The following is a 25,904-nucleotide window of genomic DNA, read 5'->3' as shown; positions in this document are numbered from 1 at the left end:
CTTTGATGATTACTTTGCCACATGTGAAACAAACCTTTATAACTCAGCTTTACAAGCTTAGAAAAATCTGAAACTTCACATACACATGAAGACTTAAGCCCTTAACACAAGTGTTTAAAAAAATCTTCAATTGCTTATAAGGCCATCTAGTGGCAAACAAAAATGTCAGTCTGATGTCTCGCCAAAACGAACAAAGTTGCTGTGTTTGGTCCCAGATGGTCTTATCTTTTCTAAACTTCATATATTTGATGGGTTTCCAATGCGGAATACACCTATCAACGTATTTTTTGTTATAGTGCGAGCGCCACCTAGTGGCAGCCAAAAATATAGCATTTTTTAAACGTTTTTATGTGTTTAGCTGAGCCCTTTGATGTAATATCACTGAAATTAAGTCTGCAAAGCCTCTAGACAGCCCTGCTGACCTCCACCAAATTTTACGAAGTTTCGATAATGGGCGTGGTCTCTACAACCATTTTCATTCCGAAGCTTTATCTGTCCAGTAAAAGTTGCTGTAATTTGACCCAGATGATCTGATCTTCTCACAATTTCACACATTGGATGAAAATATTCTCCTGAACATATCTACAAAAATATATTCCAGTTTAAAGCTAGCGCCACCTAGTGGCTGCAAAAAATGTCATTAGTCGAAAGATTACAGTCAATCCTGTTTGGTTTGACCTACAGCTATGAAACTTTGTAGGCAAATGAAGGACTGTAAGACCTACAAAAAAGTCAATAGAAGTGATGTGCTAGGATGTACAGAAAAATTGTTATGAATTTTTTTAATGTGCAGTTTTGTCCCATTCTTAGACATTAGCTGGTCTCAAACTAGTGCCTTTTTCTCTTAAACGATTCACCCCATTACCTTCAACTTTGGCATTAATCATTATGCAACTGAGGGGCACACATAGTTTAAATATCGTGAAGATCTCTTGACAGAAAAGATGGGGGCGGAGCTTCAAATTATGTTTCATACTTCCTTCGCCAAGAGTGACAAAAATATTAATAACTCAGCTATGACAGCTTCAAACCATCTGAAACTTTCCTGGGACTTTAAAAGTCATGCAATAATACAGCTATGTGATAAACTTTCAAATCATTTACAGCGCCACCCAGTGGCTGACAAAAATCTCATTATTTATACTTTTATGTACTGTGAAATGCCTGTTTGACTAAATGAACTCAAAAATGGTCAGAAAAGCTATGACACATTGGAACATTAAGGTTCTCAACTTTTATGACTTTTCAATAAAGGGCGTGGCCTCTATGCCAACTCAAAATCCGATGTCTCGCCAAAACGGTAAAAGTTGCTGTAATTGGAACTAGATGATCTGATATTTTTTAAAACTTCGTATATGGGATGGGAGTCCAATGTGAAACACACCTACAAGCCTATTTTTTATCATAGTACGAGCGCCACCTAGTGGCAGCAAAAAAAAATAGCAAATCCTTAATGTTTTTATGTACTCTGCTGAGCCCCTTAAAGTGATATCCTTAAAATGTTTTCTGCAAAGCCAGTGGCCATGCCTTATGCCCCCCACATATGAGTACAATGTCTCGACAGTGGGTGTGGCCTATATGGCATTGAAAGTCACAAAATTGGAACAATAAAAGCTGCAGTAACTCCACCCACATTGTCCCACCTTGTCTAAATTTTACAAATTTGGTAATAGTCCTGCACTGAAGGGATCTACAACTAATTTTTCATCATTCATAGTCCTTGTTCATACCCCGACCTGTTCATACCCCAACGTGCACAGGTCTGCGAGGGCCCTTTATAGCTGCTTGCAGCTCTAGTTCTTATTATTATTATTAGGGCCCGAGCAGCTACCGCTGCGAGAGCCCTCTTGTTTTTCTCCAGATTATTATTATTATTATTATTATTATTATTAGGGCCCGAGCAGCTACCGCTGCGAGAGCCCTCTTGTTTTTCTCCAGATTATTATTCTTATTATTATTATTATTATTATTATTATTATTATTTACTGTGCAGCGCTTTTCCATTTTTGAGGGCCTAAACATGCACGAAAAGTCACCAAAATTTGCACATTTGTCGGGCTCGGTGAAAAATTGGATATTTTTGTGTTTCCCAAAACAATGCAAAAAAAATGGCTCTGCAGCGCCACCTAAGGTCGAAAAAGTGCACCTGGTCCCGGCCCGTTTGACCTAGAGCTACGAAAATTTTTAGGCATATGTAGGACCTAGAGACCTACAAAAAAGTCAGCGCGAGCCATGTGCTCAGATGTACAGAAAAAGAGTTATGAATTTTTGAATGTGCATTTTTGGCCCATTTTTGCACGTTTGCAGGTCCCAAACTGCTCCTTGTTTCTCCCAAACGCTTTACTCAATCGCCTTCAAATTTGCTGTGGTCCATATTCACACATAGGGGCACAAGTGGGCAAAATTTGGTGCAGATCCGCTGACATATATGATAGGGGCGTGGCTTCAAATTATGTGTTCAATTTTTCCTTCGCCAAGAGTGACATAAACCTTAATAACTTTGTTGTACTAGCTTAAAAAAATCTAAAACTTCATTGACACATGGAAACTTATGTCTTTAACACCTTTGAAAAAAGTTTTTTTAAATACCTACTAGCGCCGCCTAGTGGTTGATTAAAATGTTATTTTTTACACTTTCATGTATTGTGCTCAGTCTGTTTGAGTAAAACAAATGAAAATTGGTTAGAATATCATTAAGACATGGAATATTAAGGTTTTAAAATTTTACGACATTTCGATAATGGGCGTAGTCTGCACGCCACCTCAAAGTCAGATGACTCGCCAAAAAGAAAAAAGTGGCTGTAATTGGCCCCAAAATGGCCTTATGAGTGGAAAATAGCCTCTCACTCCCGGCCCGTTTGACATAGAGCTCTAAAAATTTGTAGCCTTATGTAGGACCTCGAGCCCTACAAAAAAGTCAGCGCGAGCCCTATGCTCAAATGTACAGAAAGAGAGTTATGAATTTTTGAATGTGCACCTTTAGCCCGTTTTTGCTCATTTGCAGGTCCCGAACTGCTCCTTTTTTCTCCCAAACGCTTGACCCGATCGCCTTCAAATTTGCTGTGATGTTTTATCTGACTGTGAGGCACAATTGTTCAAATTTTTGTGACGATCCGCCAACAAATATGTTGGGGGCGGGGCTTTATATTATGCCTTTGATGATTACTTTGCCACATGTGAAACAAACCTTTATAACTCAGCTTTACAAGCTTGGAAAAATCTGAAACTTCACAGACACATGGAAACTTAAGCCCTTAACACAAGTGTTTAAAAAAATCTTCAATTGCTTATAAGGCCATCTAGTGGCAAACTAAAATGTCAGTCTGATGTCTCGCAAAAACGAACAAAGTTGCTGTGTTTGGTCCCAGATAGTCTTATCTTTTCTAAACTTCATATATTTAATGAGTTTCCAATGCGGAATACACCTATCAACGTATTTTTTGTTATAGTGCGAGTGCCACCTAGTGGCAGCCAAAAATATAGCATTTTTTAAACGTTTTTATGTGTTTAGCTGAGCCCTTTGAAGTAATATCGCTGAAATTACGTCTGAAAAGCCTCTAGACAGCCTTGCTGACCTCCACCAAATTTTACGAAGTTTCGATAATGGGCGTGGCCTCTACGACCATTTTCATTCCGAAGCTTTATCTGTCCAGTAAAAGTTGCTCTAATTTGACCCAGATGATCTGATCTTCTCACAATTTCACACATTGGATGAAAATATTCTCCTGAACATATCGACAAAAATATATTCCAGTTTAAAGCTAGCGCCACCTAGTGGCTGCAAAAAATGTCATTAGTCGAAAGATTACAGTCAATCCTGTTTGGTTTAACCTACAGCTATGAAACTTTATAGGCAAATGAAGGACTGCAAGACCTACAAAAAAGTCAATAGAAGTGATGTACTAGGATGTACAGAAAAATTGTTAAGAATTTTTTTAATGTGCAGTTTTGTCCCATTCTTAGACATTAGCTGGTCTCAAACTAGTGCCTTTTTCTCTTAAACGATTCACCCCATTACCTTCAACTTTGGCATGAATCATTATCCAACTGAGGGGCACACATAGTCCAAATATTGTGAAGATCTCTTGACAGAAAAGATGGGGGCGGAGCTTCACATTATGTTTAATACTTCCTTCGCCAAGAGTGACAAAAATGTTAATAACTCAGCTATGACAGCTTCAAACCATCTGAAACTTTCCTGGGACTTTAAAAGTCATGCAATAATACAGCTATGTGATAAATTTTCAAATCATTTACAGCGCCACCCAGTGGCGGACTAAAATCTCATTTTTTATACTTTTATGTACTGTGAAATGCCTGTTTGACTAAATGAACTAAAAAATGGTCAGAAAAGCTATGACACATTGGAACATTAAGGTTCTCAACTTTTATGACTTTTTATTAAAGGGCGTGGCCTCTACTACAACTCAAAATCTGATGTCTCGCGAAAACGGTAAAAGTTGCTGTATTTGGACCTAGACGATCTGATATTTTTAAAACTTCATATATGGGATGGGTGTCCACTGTGAAACACACCTACAAGCCTATTTTTTATCATAGTACGCGCGCCACCTAGTGGCAGCAAAAACTATAGCAAATCCTTAACGTTTTTATGTACTCTGCTGAGCCCCTTGAAGTGATATCCCTTAAATGTTTTCTGAAAAGCCAGTGGCCATGCCTTATGCCCTCCACAAATCAGTATGATGTTTCCACAGTGGGTGTGGCCTATACGGCATTGAAAGCTACAAAACTGTAACAATCAAAGCTGCAGTAACTCCACCCACATTGTCCCACCTTGTCTAAATTTTACATATTTGGTAAGAGTCCTGCACTGAAGTCATCTACAACTACTATTTCATCGTTCATAGTCCTTGTTCATACCCCGACCTGTTCATACCCCAACGTGCACAGGTCTGCGAGGGCCCTTTATAGCTGCTTGCAGCTCTAGTTATTCTTATTATTAGGGCCCGAGCAGCTACCGCTGCGAGAGCCCTCTTGTTTTTCTCCAGATTATTATTCTTATTAGGGCCCGAGCAGCTACCGCTGCGAGAGCCCTCTTGTTTTTCTCCAGATTATTATTATTATTATTATTATTATTATTATTATTATTATTATTTACTGTGCAGCGCTTTTCCATTTTTTAGGGCCTAAACATGCACGAAAAGTCACCAAAATTTGCACATTTGTCGGGCCCGGTGAAAAATTGGATATTTTTGTGTTTCCCAAAACAATGCAAAAAAAATGGCTCTGCAGCGCCACCTAAGGTCGAAAAAGTGCACCTGGTCCCGGCCCGTTTGACCTAGAGCTACGAAAATTTTTAGACATATGCAGGACCTAGGGACCTACAAAAAAGTCAGCGCGAGCCATGTGCTCAGATGTACAGAAAAAGAGTTTTGAATTTTTGAATGTGCATTTTTGGCCCATTTTTGCACGTTTGCAGGTCCCAAACTGCTCCTTGTTTCTCCCAAACGCTTTACTCAATCGCCTTCAAATTTGCTGTGGTCCATATTCACACATAGGGGCACAAGTGGGCAAAATTTGGTGCAGATCCGCTGACATATATGATAGGGGCGTGGCTTCAAATTATGTGTTCAATTTTTCCTTCGCCAAGAGTGACAAAAACCTTAATAACTTTGATGTACTAGCTTAAAAAAATCTAAAACTTCATAGACACATGGAAACTTATGTCTTTAACACCTTTAAAAAAAGTTTTTTTAAATACCTACTAGCGCCGCCTAGTGGTTGATTAAAATGTCATTTTTTACACTTTCATGTATTGTGCTCAGTCTGTTTGAGTAAAACAAATGAAAATTGGTCAGAATATCATTAAGACATGGAATATTAAGGTTTTAAAATTTTACGACTTTTCGATAATGGGCGTAGTCTGCACGCCACCTCAAAGTCAGATGACTCGCCAAAACGAAAAAAGTGGCTGTAATTGGCCCCTAAATGGCCTTATGAGTGGAAAATAGCCTCTCACTCCCGGCCCGTTTGACCTAGAGCTCCAAAAATTTGTAGCCTTATGTAGGACCTCGAGCCCTACAAAAAAGTCAGCGCGAGCCCTATGCTCAGATGTACAGAAAGAGAGTTATGAATTTTTGAATGTGCACCTTTAGCCCGTTTTTGCTCATTTGCAGGTCCCGAACTGCTCCTTTTTTCTCCCAAACGCTTGACCCGATCGACTTCAAATTTGCTGTGATGTTTTATCTGACTGTCAGGCACAATTGTTCAAATTTTTGTGATGATCCGCCATCAAATATGTTGGGGGCGGGGCTTTATATTTTGCCTTTGATGATTACTTTGCCACATGTGAAACAAACCTTTATAACTCAGCTTTACAAGCTTAGAAAAATCTGAAACTTCACAGACACATGGAGACTCAAGCCCTTAACACAAGTGTTTAATAAAATATTCAATTGCTTATAAGGCCATCTAGTGGCAAACAAAAATGTCAGTCTGATGTCTCGCCAAAACGAACAAAGTTGCTGTGTTTGGTCCCAGATGGTCTTATCTTTTCTAAACTTCATTTATTTGATAAGTTTCCAATGCGGAATACACCTAACAACGTATTTTTTGTTATAGTGCGAGCGCCACCTAGTGGCAGCCAAAAATAGAGCATTTTTTAAACGTTTTTATGTGTTTAGCTGAGCCCTTTGATGTAATATCGCTGAAATTAGGTCTGAAAAGCCTCTAGACAGCCCTGCTGACCTCCACCAAATTTTACCAAGTTTCGATAATGGGCGTGGCCTCTACGACCATTTTCATTCCGAAGCTTTATCTGTCCAGTAAAAGTTGCTCTAATTTGACCCAGATGATCTGATCTTCTCACAATTTCACACATTGGATGAAAATATTCTCCTGAACATATCGACAAAAATATATTCCAGTTTAAAGCTAGCGCCACCTAGTGGCTGCAAAAAATGTCATTAGTCGAAAGATTACAGTCAATCCTGTTTGGTTTGACCTACAGCTATGAAACTTTGTAGGCAAATGAAGGACTGCAAGACCTACAAAAAAGTCAATAGAAGTGATGTGCTAGGATGTACAGAAAAATTGTTAAGAATTTTTTTAATGTGCAGTTTTGTCCCATTCTTAGACATTAGCTGGTCTCAAACTAGTGCCTTTTTCTCTTAAACGATTCACCCCATTACCTTCAACTTTGGCATGAATCATTATCCAACTGAGGGGCACACATAGTCCAAATATCGTGAAGATCTCTTGACAGAAAAGATGGGGGCCATTAAGACCATTAAGACCATTAAGACACCATTAAGACATGGAATATTAAGGTTTTAAAATTTTATGACTTTTCGATAATGGGCGTGGTCTGCACGCCACTTCAAAGTCAGATGACTCGTCAAAATGAAAAAAGTGGCTGTAATTGGCCCCAAAATGGCCTTATGAGTGGAAAATAGCCTCTCACTCCCGGCTCGTTTGACCTAGAGCTACAAAAATTTGTAGCCTTATGTAGGACCTCGAGCTCTACAAAAAAGTCAGTGCGAGCCATATGCTCAGATGTACAGAAAGAGAGTTATGAATTTTTTAATATGCACTTTTGGCCCGTTTTTGCTCATTTGCAGGTCCCGAACTGCTCCTTTTTTCTCCCAAACGCTTGACCCAATCGACTTCAAATTTGCTGTGGTGTTTTATCTGACTGAGAGGCACAATTATTCAAATTTTTGTGAAGAACCGCCATCAAATATGTTGGGGGCGGGGCTTCATATTATGCCTTTGATGTTTACTTTGCCACATGTGAAACAAACCTTTATAACTCAGCTGTACAAGCTTGGAAAAATCTGAAACTTCACAGACACATGAAGACTTAAGCCCTTAACACAAATAATTAATAATTTTTTCATTTGATAATAAGGCCACCTAGTGGCAAACAAAAATGTCAGTCTGATGTCTCGTGAAAACGAACAAAGTTGCTGTATTTGGACCCAGATGGTTTTTTCTTTTCTAAACTTCATATATTTGATGGGTTTCCAATGCGGAATACACCTATCAACGTATTTTTTGTCATAGTACGAGCGCCACCTAGTGGCAGCCAAAATTATAGCATTTTACAAACATTTTTATGTGTTTAGCTGAGCCCTTTAAAGTAATATTGCTGAAATTAAGTCTGAAAAGCCTCTAGACAGCCCTGCTGACCTCCACCAAATTTTACAAAATTTCGATAATTGGCGTGGCCTCTATGTCAATTTTCTTTCCGAAGCTTTAACGGACCAGTAAAAGCTGCTGTAATTTCACCCAGATGATCTGATCTTCTCACAATTTCACACATTGGATGAAAATCTATTCCTGAAGACAACATCAAACATATATCCCAGTTTAAAGCTAGCGCCACCTAGGGGCTGCAGAAAATGTCATTAGTCGAAAGATTGGAGTCAATCCTATTTGGTTTGACCCAGAGTTATAAAAAGTTTTTAGGCATATGTAGGAGTATAAGACCTACAAAAAAGTCAAAAGGAAAAATGTGCTAGGATGTACAGAATAATTGTTATGATTTTTCTTAATGTGCAATTTTTCCCCATTCTTAGACATTAGCTGGTCTCAAACTAGTTCCTTTTTCTCTTAAACGATTCACCCCATTACCTTCAACTTTGGCATGAATCATTATCCAACTGAGGGGCACACATAGTCCAAATATCGTGAAGACATCTTTGGACTCTACATCTAGAGCTACGAAAATTTTTAGGCATATGTAGGACCTAGAGACCTACAAAAAAGTCAGCATAAGCCATGTGCTCAGATGTACAGAAAAAGAGTTATGAATTTTTGAATGTGCATTTTTGGCCCAATTTTGCACGTTTGCAGGTCCCAAACTGCTCCTTGTATCTCCTAAACGCTTTACTCAATCGCCTTCAAATTTGCTGTGGTATATAATTAGACATAGGGGCACAAGTGGGCAAAATTTGGTGCAGACCTGCTGACATATATGATAGGGGTGTGGCTTCAAATTATGTGTTCAATTTTTCCTTCGCCAAGAGTGACATAAACCTTAATAACTTTAATGTACTAGCTTAAAAAAATCTAAAACTTCATAGACACATGGAAACTTATGTCTTTAACACCTTTGAAAAAAGTTTTTTTCAAAACCTACTAGCGCCGTCTAGTGGTTGATTAAAATGTCATTTTTTACACTTTCATGTATTGTGCTTAGTCTGTTTGAGTAAAACAAATGAAAATTGGTCAGAATATCATTAAGACATGGAATATTAAGGTTTTAAAATTTTACGACTTTTCGATAATGGGCGTAGTCTACACGCCACCTCAAAGTCAGATGACTCGCCAACAAGAAAAAAGTGGCTGTAATTGGCCCCAAAATGGTCTTATGAGTGGAAAATAGCCTCTCACTCCCGGCCCGTTTGACCTAGAGCTACGAAAATTTGTAGCCTTATGTAGGACCTCGAGCCCTACAAAAAAGTCAGCGCGAGCCATTTGCTCAGATGTACAAAAAGAGAGTTATGAATTTTTGAACGTGCACTTTCGGCCCGTTTTTGCTCATTTGCAGGTCCCGAACTGCTCCTTTTTTCTCCCAAACGCTCGACCCGATCGACTTCAAATTTGCTGTGATGTTTTATCTGACTGTGAGGCACAATTGTTAAAATTTTTGTGACGATCCGCCATCAAATATGTTTGGGGCGGGGCTTTATATTATGCCTTTTATGATTACTTTGCCACATGTGAAACAAACCTTTATAACTCAGCTTTACAAGCTTGGAAAAATCTGAAACTTCACAGACACTTGGAGACTCAAGCCCTTAACACAAGTGTTTAAAAAAAATCTTCAATTGCTTATAAGACTATCTAGTGGCAAACAAAAATGTCAGTCTGATGTCTGGCCAAAACAAACAAAGTTGCTGTGTTTGGTCCCAGATGGTCTAAACTTCATATATTTGATGGGTTTCTAATGCGGATTACACCTATCAACGTATTTTTTGTTATAGTGCGAGCGCCACCTAGTGGCAGCCAAAAATATAGCATTTTTTAAACGTTTTTATGTGTTTAGCTGAGCCCTTTGAAGTAATATTGCTGAAATTAAGTATGACAAGCCTCTAGACAGCCTTGCTGACCTCCACCAAATTTTACAAAGTTTCGATAATGGGCGTGGCCTCTACGACTATTTTCATTCCGAAGCTTTATCTGTCCAGTAAAAGTTGCTGTAATTTGACCCAGATGATCTGATCTTCTCACAATTTCACACATTGGATGAAAATATTCTCATGAATATATCGACAAAAATATATTCCAGTTTAAAGCTAGCGCCACCTAGTGGCTGCAAAAAATGTCATTAGTCGAAAGATTACAGTCAATCCTGTTTGGTTTGACCTACAGCTATGAAACTTTGTAGGCAAATGAAGGACTGTAAGACCTACAAAAAAGTCAATAGAAGTGATGTGCTAGGATGTACAGAAAATTGTAATGAATTTTTTTAATATGCAGTTTTGTCCCATTCTTAGACATTAGCTTGTCTCAAACTAGTGCCTTTTTCTCTTAAACGATTCACCCCATTACCTTCAACTTTGGCATGAATCATTATCCCACTGAGGGGCACACATAGTCCAAATATCGTGAAGATCTCTTGACATAAAAGATGGGGGCGGAGCTTCAAATTATGTTTAATACTTCTTTCGCCAAGAGTGACAAAAATCTTAATAACTGAGCTATGACAGCTTCAAACCATCTGAAACTTTCCTGGGACTTTAAAAGTCATGCAATAATACAGCTATGTGATAAACTTTCAAATCATTTACAGCGCCACCTAGTGGCGGACAAAAATCTCATTTTTTATACTTTTATGTACTGTGAAATGCCTGTTTGACTAAATGAACTCAAAAATGGTCAGAAAAGCTATGACACATTGGAACATTAAGGTTCTCAACTTTTATGACTTTTCATTAAAGGGCGTGGCCTCTATGCCAACTCAAAATCCGATGTCTCGCGAAAACGGTAAAAGTTGCTGTAATTGGACCTAGACGATCTGATATTTTTAAAACTTCGTATATGGGATGGGAGTCCAATGTGAAACACACCTACAAGCCTATTTTTTATCATAGTACGAGCGCCACCTAGTGGCAGCAAAAAATATAGCAAATCCTTAATGTTTTTATGTACTCTGCTGAGCCCCTTGAAGTGATATCCCTTAAATGTTTTCTGAAAAGCCAGTGGCCATGCCTTATGCCCTCCACAAATCAGTGCGATGTTTCGACAGTGGGTTTGGCCTATATGGCATTCTAAGTCACAAAAATGGAACAATAAAAGCTGCAGTAACTCCACCCACATTGTCCCACCTTGTCTAAATTTTACATATTTGGTAAGAGTCCTGCACTGAAGTCATCTACAACTACTTTTTAATCGTTATTAGTCCTTGTTTATACCCCGACCTGTTCATACCCCAACGTGCACAGGTCTGCGAGGGCCCTTTATAGCTGCTTGCAGCTCTAGTTTTTCATGGGTTACTCACACGAGTAGCAGGACTTAATACAATGTATTTCTTTTCAAATCAATATATACCCAAACGGGACATTTTTTTTACTTTGCAGGTTGAATTGCAACAATGGACAACGCTCGAAAAATGACTGCACAAAAATGAGCGCACAGAAATCCACAAAATGTGGGATGATGTTTTGTGGCCATTTAAATTTGCAATCCCTGCCAAATCATCGACCCGCTTCCTGAAGAGTTTCATTTTGAAAAGCAACATCAGGTCAGATAAGTGCACATTAAGCGGATACCAGGGGTCTCTAGTTTAGGGGGATGGTTGAGGATTAAAGTGGGATTTATTTTTAATTATTTTTGGAAATAAAGCGAAAGGGTCAAAGTTTGATAATTAATAAGAGTTTTATTTTGAAAAGCAACATCGGGTCTCGATAAGAGCACCTTTGTTCGATAGGAAGTTATCCTATCCAGAATTAGGGCTTCTCTGTCATTGCCTAGACTTGGTCTACTTTGTAGTTGAGGGATAACGTAGGGTCTTTATTTGTTTTGTTTTTTTTCAATGAAGCATAATGGTTGCTTAATTCAGAAATGTTTTATTTTGAAAAGCGAAATCAGATCTAGATAAGAGCAAATGTGCTCAATACCACAGTATCTATAGTTTTGCCTCGTTAAACTCGATTAGTCCTAGTTTTGCTTTAACTTTGTATGGGACACTGGCCCTATATGATTTGTCTCCTGTCTTCTTCTTATCCTTGAATGAAAAAGCACTTGTCCAAGCCAGTGGTATTGGACATGGGATTTCATGATGGCATGAATAGAGATTTCCTGAAATCCTTTAAAATCCTGTATATGATTAATGTCCTGTGTGGCTTTGCCAATCTCTCAGCTGAGCTTGATGGACCCGCTTCTAATCTTATTTCACATTTTCAGGTCAGACATGCGGTCAATCTTTGTTTCTAACCTTTATTCATTTACTGCTGACTTGTGAATTCTTGAGAGTTGGATCCATTTCCTGTATTTTAAGAATATTCAATGATTTGCTCATTTTAGATGGACTGTCTTTTATTGATGGTTGGTGGACTGCCTTTCACTCCTTTTGCACAAGCTTGTCCTGTACACATCTCAAACATCTATAATTAAAGGTAGGGCTGCACGATTATGGCCAAAATAATAATCATGATTATTTTGGTCAATATTGCAGTCACGATTATTCATCATGTTTGGTCAAACATGTCTATTTATCATACTTTTTTTTAAACAAGCAGTACTTACTGTATAAACAACGCTTGGTACTTAAAAATAACAATAGTAAACTAAAATTAATAGGGTAAACAATAATTATGGCAAAAACTTGCTGAGTGCAAACCACTGAAAAAAAATGACGCCTACTTAGAACCAAGCACAAACTACAACAGACCTGTAAGACTTTTATAATAGCCTTTAAGTTATTTTTTTGCAAGAAAAAAAAAAAACAGTACCAAACAAGTACCAATAGCACTTGAGGTGAGTAAGGACTTAGCAGTCAAAATATCATTTTTGGTCATTTCAAACCCAATGTATTCAAATTTTTGCCAATTGAATTTTCCAAAATGGGTCTCAATTGACAGTACAGTATACTAGGGACTGAGAAAAGCAGAAGCTTTTGGCATTCAAACATGTGTAAATCATTGTCATCTAAAGGCTTTTTAGGTCGAATTGATACCTGATATAACCTTCAGCTTTGTCCCACTTCGTCCCACTCTTGACACATGAAAGAAGACGAGTGGAATCTCGCCGGTTATTCACCGGCGAATACCAATAAGCAATAGTTCGTCTGCCATGTTTTCTGTCTGGCGCTTCCACGCGATAAATAAATTCCAGAAAAGACAGTATGCATTGCGGAAAATATGACCAGCGCGGACACCGCGCAAAGTGGCGTGGAAAGATGTCATTTTGACGCGCGGAGCTGCGTCGAACTCGTGGAGCGCATCAAGCATAAACCAAGCTGCAAACTTTCTAGGTGAAAAAAACAAAAAAAAGTTCCTTTACTTTTTCACCTAGGGTTAGATTTGTAGCCCCGACAGTCAGTCCAGTTTGATGGTAAATGGTAAATGGACTTTCACTAACATAGTGCTTGTCTACCTTGGGTACTCAAAGCACAATCCACTAACTAGTCATTTACCTACTGATGACGCAGCATCAGGAGCAATTGGGGGTTCAGTGTCTTGCTCAAGGACACAACATGGTCTTGCTGGTCGGGGGGTACCGAACCCACAGCCTCTCAGCTGGGAGACAACAACGCTACCACCGAGCCATGCCGCCCCTGTTTGTTCCCTCAACAAATAAATATCAGAACAGGAAGGCATGGGACGTGCGTGCTTAGCTTTTGATAGATGAGGAGAAAACTATTAAATAGAGCTTGTGTTCTTCTTGCAGTTTTTCTCGCCATCAAGCAAGAGGGTAATGAGCTAGTGCGTCATGGTTAGCTTGTTTGTTAGCCATAAGTTCCGCTACAGTCACGTGCTCTTATCATATACTGTATGACTGAAAATTTTTTTGACCCTGTATCAAATGCACCTATTTTGTCTGCTAGCTGAGGACATGAGCCTTGAAATTTGTACCACATTTACTGTAAGTGTGCGTCCAGCCAATGCACATCTTGGAGCCACTTTGCAGAAAAAAAATGTTCTGCTCAGTCTTGGTGGGTGTCATGGGTGAAAGTTAATTAGGGTACGCAAATGCACGAAGTGAAGCACGCGATGTGAAACATCATTGATTTGTCGCGCATGTGTACCTGCGCACCACTTATGTGCATTTCTGCCATAAATATCCTGAAAAAACAGTTCAGTGGAAGTAGGATTTGCTTGCTCCATGCACATTTTTAAAATTTCACAAGTGTGAAACTCAAAAAACCTGCTTTCTGTACAAAATTTTAAAAGTCAATAATGTACAACATAAACTTTATCTTTTTGAATTGAAAACCTTTTAACGTGTAAATTGTCAACTCCAATAGCTGTATTGTATACCTTCAACACCAACACAGTAGCTGTGATCATAACAATACACCACCCACATTTGGTTAAGTGATGAGGACATTTTCTTTGTATTTTTATTGCATATACTATATCCATTTTTCCTTTATACGTAAGTAACACTGTAATGATTTTGTTCACAAAAATACATTATTACAGCGGCCATTTTGACAGTGCAGTTTCAATAGGAAACGTAACAGTAAATGTCTAGTGTTGAGATCTTTGATAGATTTAGTTGGGATTTTTGAAACAATTTAAAATATTTGATCCTTGTCAAATTACCTACCTCAAGTGACATATCAAAATGGCCGCTGGCTGGGACAAATACTTATTGAATGTGTTTGGTCCACAGAGAATCATATGAAAAACATATACATAAATAAATATATGCATTATTGATTAGCTTATCTCAATGATTTACACTCAAAATCAGGCAATTAATAACAAAAATAAAACATACATTGATCTTCATGCTCTTTTAGTGTTTGTATTCACATACATGACTTTTCTTAGACTTGCACCACTAACCACATCTTAAGAATGAAGATTCAGGTGAATTAGACTCAGCTATGCTCTAGTGTTAAACAAGACATATTGTCAAGATCCTAAAGAATCGTTGTAGTAGCTCACAAAGCATTGCGCTTCGCAATGCAATGCGAAGCAAAGCCATTGGACGTTGCTACATAAGGGTCAATGGCTGCAGGCCTCTCATGTGATATTCCAGGTGGATTGCACACTTTGTTGTAAATATAAACTGAACTGTGACAGTTGCTAAAGCACAATGATCCAAAGCAGTTTAAATCAATGCAGTGAAGACACTGACAGAGGACTTCAGCAACCCTTTTTTTAATAAAATAGAACAGATAAACAAGTGTTGCCATGGTCCCAGATTGCACAGAGACCATGGCAACAGACACAAGCTTTCGTTTTACGAACAAACCAACATGCCCCAACATGCCGGTCAATGTGTCAGTACTATTATTTTCGTAGGGTGGCCCTGAAGTGCAAATGAAAAAACAAATACCGAAGCAAAATTAAAAAAAGAAAATCACATTTACAAAAGACGAAACAAAACAAAGAAAGAAAAACGCAATTCAAAAACATAACGCAAAAAAAGAAAAGAAAAAACTTTTTACAAAAGTCGAAACGCACGCAACATTTTCACAAATGCACGCAACATTTCGAGAAAGAGAACATATCACTGGCGATTTTTTTCTCTTTAATCCATAATAGAAGATGCCTCTCCATTTTGTTGTTGACCGAGGTTTGTCCCCTGGCAAGGAAAGTCTTGACCTTAGAAGGTTGCCGAGCAGTTACAGCCATACTCACGAGCAAGGTTGCGTGTGCCTCCTTCGTATTTTCTTATTATCTCCTGCTTCGTTTCTATTGTCATCATCCTCTTACTTCTTCCTTTACCGCCACTAGCATTTTTAGAAGCCATGTCTTACAGATAAAGTTTGCAAAGTCTTCACAACACACCGACCAGCTGTGCCATCAAGCTAGATGAAGGTGTTCGGCCAATAGCATATCGTCATTTATGTGATTGAAGTGACGCCGGCCAATAGCATATCCGCATCTCTGTGACTGAGACTGGGACTGTGACCTTAATCGACCAATAGCATATCGGCATCTCTGTGACTGAGACCGGGACTGTGACCTTAATCGACCAATAGCATATCGGCATCTCCGTGACTGAGACCGTGACTGAGACCGTGACTGTGCCTTTATAAGACCAATAGCATATTGGCGTTTCTGTGTTATGCGAGAATAGTTAATTATTTTGACGCGGCAAAGCGATAAAAATAGTGCGGACACACTGACTGGCATGTTGGATTGTTCGTAAGACGAAAGGTTTGTGTGTAAGAGGGGGACAAAAAACGCCGCGGTCCATGTTCGTAAGATGAAAAATTCGTAAAGCAGGGAGTTCGTAAACAGGGGGCGCACTCCCAGACAACTTCGCTCCGAGGATCACTCCTTCAGTGATGTTCGAATGAATATCCCTCCAAAGCACACGTACTTATTATAGGGCTACACAGGCTATTTTCCGGAACATTTAGGCATGAATAAACTCAGCAATGAAAACTTATCATGATACGTGATATTGCCAAAAGTTAAAGTAATTCATTATAATGTAATATTAATTTTCCACAAAATTTTATGAAGTCCACCAAAAGCAGGCAAGCTTTAACAAGATTGTGCGCTAAATTATAAATTGCAGTTTAATATAACATATTTATTTCTTTACCATTTATTGAATTTGAACGAAATAAAATTGCAAAAATATTAAAAATTAAAAAATAAATAACATGCTTTCACTCACCAAAACACTTCTCTCCCATTTATTTCAATATAAAACCCTCTTTTGTTTTTTTCCTCAGAAAGACTTCAATGACTTGCTTGTAGAGTTTGTCTGTGCATGTCATTTCCAATAATAAATACTTTTTTATTGACATGGAGGCTAATGCTGAAAGTCGCGTCTGTCCAATTTAATTTCTACTCTTCTTCATTCATTGTGGGTTAAAAATAAACCAGTAGATTAGATTTTTCTGCTAATTGTCTGCAGGTCTGGCTTCGCTGTTCGCTACGCCTTTAATGCAGAGCAGCCAAGCAACACGGTGTGACTTGTTTGAGCAACATGTTTTTTTTTTTTGTTCAATAACTTTACTTAACAACTTAAATTTTTCAACTTTAAACACGAATGATCAACATAGCACCGGCTCCCTGTAGTGAGTATCCAATCACATCAAGTTCAACGTGAGGCTTCTACATAGCCACTTATGACTCAATTGGCTTTTGCAATTGTCTATTAACTACATGGGCCCATTCACGTATGTCTTTGCGCACTGCACAGAAGCCTGCAACTGTCGATTGTTAATCGCCCTCAATCGAATTTTAATTAAATAAATTTGAATCGTGATCACGATATTGGCTGACACGATTAATTAAACTGATCCTCTGAGATATTAACATTTAAAAGGTCATGCACTTTTTTTATTACAAGTAAAATCAAGTACTTTGTCATCCTACTACCAGGGGGCTACTGCCAGGTTTTCTACATGTTTGCATGACAAAAGCTTTTCTCATCCAATAAATTATTTACCTGTGTTTATAATCTCTTTAATGTTACATATCGTATTTAATATATATTAATATTTGTTTTAATTATTTACTTCATCCAATTATTTTAGTTTATTATTATTTGTAAGTATGATCAAACACAATAAATAATTGTGATTAATAATTGGTATTTCAATATTGACCAAAATAATCAGGATTATTATTTTGGCCATAATCATGCAGCCCTACCCTCAAATGTGTCTGAGTCCAGGCAGATTTCATGCAGTATGTCGACACAAGTTAGCTGAAGTCTAATTGGCTACAAACTCTAACCTAGAAATACAACACTGGAAGGAGCGTAACCAAAAGGATATGACACAAAAAGGACAGGATATGGAGAATGGTTTTTACATACAGTGGGACCCCATGTTACAAGATTAATCAATTCTGCGGTATTCACCGTATGGCGGGCAATCCAAACCTATGTTAAATAGCTCATGCGTTTAGAACTCCAGGTAAAAACATAAAAATTGTACATACAAATTAAAAATTGTTACCAAAATAGTATCGTAAGAGCTACGTATATGTAATATACATGTATACAATCAGAAAACGTCATAATAAATATAGAAAGGATTTATTTACCTTTGAGTGGCGCTTGTTATGCCCATATTCCCTAGTTACTAAATATATACAATTTTTATATATAAATTCTATCCATTTGGTTAAGCACCTTGCAGTGCTGTAGTTTTATGTTAGAGTTTTTAGCCAATTAGAATTCAGCTAACTTTTGAAATCTGCCAAAAGCCAAGGCATTCGCATCAACACCGTGCCGTGTTGATGCGAATGCCTTGGCTTCTGCTCAAGCGCAGATAGATATATTGAGCCACCATGTTTGATGTTGGAAGTAGGTAAATATGTTATTAAAAAAAAAAGAAAAGAAAAAAAAGGATGTTGCTCAACCATGAGCTAACTAACGGTTAGGTCATGGTTAAGCCAGACCCGCAGACATTTAGCAGAAAATTCAAGTCTACTTGCTTTTTGGCTGAAGAAGAGCAAAATTGAAATTGGACTAACGCGACTTCCAGCATTGGCGTCTATGTCAGAATTATTGAAAATGAAACGCAGAAATCTACAAGCAAGTCATTGAAGTCTTTCTGAGGAAAGAAAGAATGCATTTTGCATTGAAATAAAAGCTGGACAACTGTTTGGGTGAGTCAAGCATTTTATTTATTTTTTCATTTTTAATATGTTTTCGTCATTTTATTTCGCTCATAATCAACTAGCGGTAAAGAAATAAAATGATGTTCTCATATTAAAGTGCAATTTGTAATTTAGCATGCAATCTTGTTCAAACTTGGCTGCTTTTGATATCATGTTCTGTCTGGGTTTTTCCTGTTTGTGGCTTTGTTTTGTGGAGTTTTAGTTATTTGGCCTTTGAGTTCATGTTGTTTTTGACTGGTATCTGTCCTTAGTGTAATTCGTGTCACGTGTCATGAGGATGTTCCAGCTCTAGTGTCTCCTCCACGCCGCCTCTCATTACGTCAGGCTGTTTCATGTTTGCGTAATTTTTGTGCTTGAAAGTGCCAGTTTAGTTATTTAGTACGTCGTTGTTTTTGCCGACCGCAGCATTTGTGCCAGTTCCGCAAATTCCCTGTCTCACTGTCGTTCCCCCTCATGAGTTTGGTTTTGTTTTTTATTTTTGTTGTTATTTTAGATCTGCCATTTTTTTCGTGTTTCGCTCAGCTTCTGCAAGTAATTAAAATTTTTGTTCAGCTCATCTTATAGTGTGCCTCTCTGCATTTTGGATCCAGCTTCCCACATCCGTCACAAAACAATTCGCATCAATATGACACTTGGTGGACTTCATGAAACTTTGTGGACAAATAATTTAAAATCATTGTCAATTATTTTAAGTTTTGGCAGTATCACGTTTCATTTGCTGATGCGGGTTTATTGATGATTAAATGCTTTGGAATATAGCCTGTGCAGCCCAGTAATCACTGAGTGTACGTGTGTGTGTGTGTGTGTGTGTGTGTGTATGCGTGTGTGTGTTTTATTGGTTTCAAAGCAGTACTTTGAAATGGAAAACACCTCAAATGTCGGCCTGCTGGAAAGTACAATAAAAAAAAAACAAACAAAACAAAAAACAAAAGGCAAACACATCTGTCGCATGTAACCGTCACCTTTTGATGAACAAGCAAGACTTGAAATTGAATAAAGACTGGCCTATAAACATCGAATAAATTAGAGCTTATCCTTCACACTTGTGTGGGTGATCTGGGTCAGATGTTGACGGAGGAGATTAGAAAGGTCTGTAGTTCCAGAAACTTGAGAAAACAGAGATCTGCAGGTGTATAAGAACAATCCATTAGCCTCACTTGTCTCTTACTAACGCAGACTGATGGATGAAACAGATATGTTTCCAAAGGTCTGTTTTTTTATTACATAAATTCATCAGTCTACACGCAAGGATATTTTATTAAATATTGGGGAGGTGGCAAAAATGGCTTGCTCTCTTTTACAAATACAATTAACTTGCCATTTTTGGGGTCCCCTGAAAATGTATTATTTTGGAGACGCAATGATTCTGCCCGATGCTATTGATAAGGTATATGAGGTACAGAACAGCATAGGTGATAACATGGCTTTTAGGAGAAAACTGTAAATAGCAAATGCTCAGTGTAAACAACACAGACCTTGTCTTTCAACTGCTGACAAAGTTGTAGTGAGATGGTGAAAAACACCAGCGTATCATTTAGCCAAGGGACGACACACTCCACCTTGTGGACATGGCTCACTTCAAAGCGGTTGTTGTTGAGCTCACTGAGGAGAAAGGAAATGGCAAAAAAAAAATCAAAATGAATGTTGAAGTCTTTTCAGGGCCCTGTCAAACAGCATCCAGGGCCCAGGGTCAACTGAAGGCTCCCCCGGAAAGAAGAAGTTGGTTGAGGAAGTGTTGTGGACCTGAGCGTTCGACTTACTGGAACATGTTGTTGCATACTGCATTGTGCCACTCACACACAGGCGCGCACTCAGCTTTCACAAATGTGTATTACAAGATTCTGGGTTCCGGCCGCACATATTGCTCCCCCATGCATTTCTACCCTTTAGGGCCGGAACCTTCATGTAACCTAGGGATCTCTAAGATAATAAAACTAGGGGGAATGGGGAAGTGCCTCAGAGCGTGGCAGTACTGCAGCCTTTTGTGGTCCTGTCTCGTTCTCCTCATGCATGAGCAGATACGTGCCTTCTCTCTTTCTTGTTTTAGTTATTGGGTTTGGCGAGTATTAGCTCAGTGAACCTAACAACTATGTATGCAGAATCCTGCCTGATGGATTACAAGAATGGCCTGCTACAAAAGAGAACAGACAAACTATTGGTTTCTGCTTACAACATGGCCCCGGGATTGTGCAGCACAGAGCTTCCAGATGGCTTGAAATTCTGAAAAGAAGCAAGATAAAAAGCAAGTTATGTCACAGTACAAGTAATTTCATTCAGTACTGTATTTATGTAAATGCATCATGTGTTCAAACCTTGGTGGTGTTGGGAGGCAGCACATGAAGCTGGTAGACAATGAGACACAGTTTGCTTAAGTTGATGTAGAAATTCACCATCACGTCACCAGGCATAGGGGGAGTGAACATTTTCTGTTGGAACAATATGTATTGTTCGGAGTTTATCTTATGCTTCTAGTCAAGCCAATATACATACTTTTTACTAATGTTACAAAAAATATTTTACACATAAAATAATTCCTGATTTATTATAACATGATTAAGTACTCAAAACGAGTATATGCCTAACAATACACAGTATTGAATATTGTATTACGCCATCACTCACTGAAAAAATTTTTGTCAATCTATTTTCTTCTGCTTAACATCTATCCATTTTCTACAGCCCATTCTCACTAGGGTCAATTAGTGACTGGTTGCCAGTCAATCGCAGGGCACACAGAAACGAACGACCACTCACACTCCCAAACACACCTAAGGGCAATTTGGAGTCTCCAATAAACCTACAGTACCATGCATGTTTTTGAATGGGCATGGGGAGAACTTACTAACTCCACACAAGAAGGAGCTGGAATCGAACCCGGAACCTCTAACTGCAAGACAGACGTGCTAACAAATATTCCACTGTGTCACCTTCTGAACTAAACCCAAATGTATCAATTAAGGATGTTCAATACCATTTATTTTCAGACAAATACCAGTACTTCCAGTACTACCAGAACTACCCAGCACTCACTGATTGAATAGTCACAATGCCAATACAAAGTGCCAATAACACTCATACTTTTAATGTCAGGCCAGAGATACAGAAGTGTAAAATGCAGAACTAGCAGACTCAGAAACTCTTTCTTCCTCTCTGCTGTCAGACTCCTATCCATTTATCCTTCCATTATCTAGAGTCGCTTATCCTCATAGCCTTGCTATTTAAGCCTTGATTTGTTACAGCTAAACTGTCGGAACATAGTCGCATATACCCTGTCTCATGCCACCCGTCCTGTGTCTCCGTCTGTGTTTTCTTGTACCACCAGCCCACTAGAGTTTTTCTGTTTCACCTGCCATTTTTTTGCCATGCCATTTGTTTTCCCCACCTTTGATCCTGCCTGCCCTGTTAAGAAATAAATATAGATGATGACACGCATTCTCTGCCTCTGAGCCTTTCTGCATCTGGGTCCACACTCCCCACCGCGAAAAGTTAAATCAAAAACAACAACTCTCACTGTTCAATGTAGAACTAGTAATGAAGAATGAAATATAGGAAATCACCTGATGAAACACCTAACTACAGAATTAACTATATATTATATAACACCTAGAGTGATGACCTCTGGTATTAAATATAGTGAAATTAATGAATTCACAGTCATTCACATCATTGTGTGACTGCATCGAAGTATCCACATGTAATTATATTTACATTTACATTATATTTTTCCATCACAGTCTGTTGGTACTTTGGAACCCCTTCAACTTCACTTCTGTCACTCAGTCATTCAATTAAGAGAACAAAAAATGTTGCAATGATCATCACAAGCAGTGACTTAAATGCCGTTCGGGTGGCCACAAGTGCACGATGAACAATGGGGTCTCAGAAATACTACGATGCATAAAAACAACAGATGAAATCTACCACTCAATCAGGCTTAGTCCATCGTTTCTAAAAGGTTCCTCGCCATTCTGCAGTTCATAGGCAAAACATCAGTGATGGACCGAAGGTCAGTCTTTCAGTTATGACACTGTCCACCTTTGTATTTATATATAATGTATATTATAAATACTGAGTTTTGCCATTAATAGGTCAATAGTTAAACATTGTATGTCAAGTAAGACATGTTACGATAGAGATTATTAATTAAGTTTAGAAATGATCAAATATGTCATTTGTTAAGTCTGAAAAGGGATATTTAGATTTTTATTTAATGTGGCAAATGTTATTAAAAAGGAAGGCTGAAAAATATTGTTTTAAATTTTATTGATTATAAATCAGAACTGAAGCTTTCTTTATTGTACTTTTAATAACTACAAACTTTTCTATAACGTCAAAATTAAAAATACGCTTCAAAATATTTCAATAATTTTTATATCAAGAAGAGGCTGTCTGTCTCTATTTTTTCAAGTAACTAATCAGTAAAGTAACTAACCTCCTTTTTCAATGTAATTGTGGCAACATTGCTTGTCAGTCTCCATACCCCAACACAATTGAAATCTTTGGAGGAATATGAAGCTTGGAACTCCAAATGGTGTTCTAGAAGCTTGAACTCTTTGGAGAATTTTAAGGAGTCCTTCATTTAGTTAAACATTACGTTGAAGATTTTTCCATTGACCTATGCTCTCAAAACAAATGTTGAACATGCTTGTGCTGTGTATCATGCTTTTAATGGTCAAATCAAGAACTGCCTGACAAAGTACCGTATTTTCTGCACTATAAGGCGCACCTAAAAGCCTTTATTTTTTTTAAAAAAACTGATGGTGCGCCTTATAATCAGGTGCGCCTTATAAATGGATCATTATTGAGATTGGGATTCGTAGATGGGGAATGAACTGATAAAGTAAGCTTTACCTGTTTCTTTTGTGTGTTTACATTTGAACAAGGTTGGTCATATTGACGTTGAGTTATTATGCTATTGAGAGTTTAGAGTTCTAATTTGAGTTATTAATGTTATTACTTTGAGTATTACTCTATTGTGATTGAAAAAGTTTTAAAATATGTCATTAATTGAGGGTGCGCCTCATAATCCGGTGCGCCTTATATGTGGAAAAAGTTTTAAAATATGTCATTAATTGAGGGTGTGCCTCATAATCTGGTGCCCCTTATATATGGAAAAAGTTTAAAAATATGTAATTAATTGAGGGTGCGCCTTATAATCCGGTGCGCCTTATATTGTGGAAAATACGGTAGTTGCAATATTTTTTTCTTTGGATCAAATGAGTTTTAGGTGAAAAATTATTTTTACCATCAGTCCACTGGTGGCAAGTTCAGGCAGTGTCATGGACGCTGGAGTGGTGAGGCGGTTTCGTGCACGTGTCAGTTGGAGCATCACAGCATCCATTAACTACAGCAACAACAAGAAAGTAGAGGTTAGCCTCACTGCAAAATGCATGCACAATAATACTTTGGTAATGAGGACACACCTTGTTTACTTCCGCCCCTGTCTTAAAGTCATAGTTCTCATCATGGCTGCTTAACAGCTGAAGAGCATGAGTGACGTGGTTCCGTGCATCCTGGATCTGACATAAAGAAAGATACACACGAGGGGGCAGCGATAAATTGGCAGTAAACATGCATTGTCGATACACCACCTCAGACATCTAACAATGTCAAGTACAGAAGGAGGCGCCAATGGCCGCTTTTGAACTTGATGATATCAACAATTCAATGTGATATCATTGGGGAGCATATTATTGTGTCTGTAGCATCAGACACAGGAAGACGACTGATGAAGATTGGACTGTCGTTACTCTTTTTTGTTTTCCTTGGTTTTATTGTAACATGGTTATGATCAAGGGCCGGTGTATAGGCGCCATTGCTCATCTTTAGTTTGTATGGTTGTTGGTTAATCGGTCACTGGGTGAAAACAATCAGTGGAAGCAATCAGTCGCATTTTCAAACATAGGTGTGCGGTCAGCAAAGGGGATGGAGACGGAGATGACTCATTTTTACTGGTGTACCGTAGGTACACTTTTGAGATATTTCAAAAATTGCTTTTGGACCTGGATGGACTTAAGCTGTCCCCAAAAGTGTTTGTAAATAATTTTGTATTTGTTTGTAAATGACCGTACTACTGAAATTAATTGTTACACACTAATTTTGCTGAAAATTGTTGAAAATAAATAGATATTTGGACTGTATTTGTTGTTTGATTTTGATATATAAAATCTGGTTTTGGAATAACAAGTTTTATGACTTGATAAAATCAATTAAACTTAAGTTAAAAAATTAAAAAAAAAATTTATTTATTTGATAACAGTAGATGTTTAATTATTAGATTTAATTAGTATTTTCAAATAGATTATATACCTACTATTAAAAAAAAATTGGTTACTTAATTTGAGTAGAATTTACCTGAACGTAAGAAAATATTTATTTGATATTTTACTTAAACCTAAGATAAAGGTTAAGTATTATTTATTTGATAGTGTTAAGCAAATTGCACTTGATATAACAACAGTTAAATTTGCACTTGATATAGCAACAGTTAAATTTACTTCAAAAGAGTATGTGCAAATTGTTATGGGATTTTTTTAAGTAAATCACACCAGTTTGTTTTTTCAGTGTACTTGAAGGCTCTGATGGGCTTCCCCATGAAGGGGGAAGTCACCCCACCCCTACTGATATGAACACGGCATTCCGATCAATATTGTGTGAGTGGAAAACGAATTTAGCATCAAAATTCACTTGTTTTTATCCATTTCCATCCATTTTGCCACTTGCTGTCAGCTGAAAATAACATCACAGTTGCTCAGGGCTCAGGTACTGACCAATAACAGCTCACCTGTTCGCTTGAGTTTGGTCATGTGATGTTCATTTTTTTTTAGCCTTGAGCAAGTGTGATGCCCCTTTTCAGTCGACAACAAAATGGTCGGAAATGGAAATAAACAGGTGGATTTTGCTGCTTATCTTATATTGCACAAACACTATTGATCACAATTCTGTGTTCAGACTAGTGGGAATCTTTTAACACATAGTATTGGAAAGATAATATTGTAGTTCATGTTTCCTTGGTGTCCAACTGTGTGATTTCAATCATACAAGTTGAAGCAGAACCACATAGCTTCCCCAGATCGTAGTTCTAAGTGACAGCTGGTGGTCGTTGGGGTTAGCATACGTAGCCCACAGGCTGCCCACTGTCAAAGCAGAGTTCTATATTCTTCAAACTAC

At 38.0% G+C, this 25,904-nt stretch overlaps 1 protein-coding gene across 2 annotated transcripts in view; it reads right to left on the bottom strand.

The window, feature by feature from the left end:
• Positions 1–18,346: 18,346 nt before the first annotated feature.
• The window catches only part of rogdi (rogdi atypical leucine zipper), a 27,313-nt gene continuing 19,755 nt past the window's right edge, over positions 18,347–25,904 (bottom strand). Inside the window, exons 7-12 of one of the 2 annotated variants that reach the window (XM_088436342.1) lie at positions 24,158–24,253; positions 23,980–24,078; positions 21,047–21,160; positions 20,905–20,954; positions 20,210–20,336; positions 18,347–19,857 (exon numbers count right to left, since the gene is read on the bottom strand). In XM_088436342.1, coding sequence (XP_088292468.1) covers positions 19,816–19,857; positions 20,210–20,336; positions 20,905–20,954; positions 21,047–21,160; positions 23,980–24,078; positions 24,158–24,253 — 528 coding nt within the window. In that variant the 3' untranslated portion in view covers positions 18,347–19,815. The remainder of the gene's footprint in view (positions 19,858–20,209; positions 20,337–20,904; positions 20,955–21,046; positions 21,161–23,979; positions 24,079–24,157; positions 24,254–25,904) is intronic. The other variant, XM_088436341.1, reaches the window with a different exon arrangement.

The sequence above is a fragment of the Hippichthys cyanospilos genome, chromosome 16, assembly GCF_059441005.1.
Source record: "Hippichthys cyanospilos isolate Australia breed blue-spotted pipefish chromosome 16, RoL_Hcya_1.0, whole genome shotgun sequence".
Taxonomy (NCBI): Eukaryota; Metazoa; Chordata; class Actinopteri; order Syngnathiformes; family Syngnathidae; genus Hippichthys; species Hippichthys cyanospilos.
This window is presented reverse-complemented; position numbering and strand designations above follow the sequence as displayed.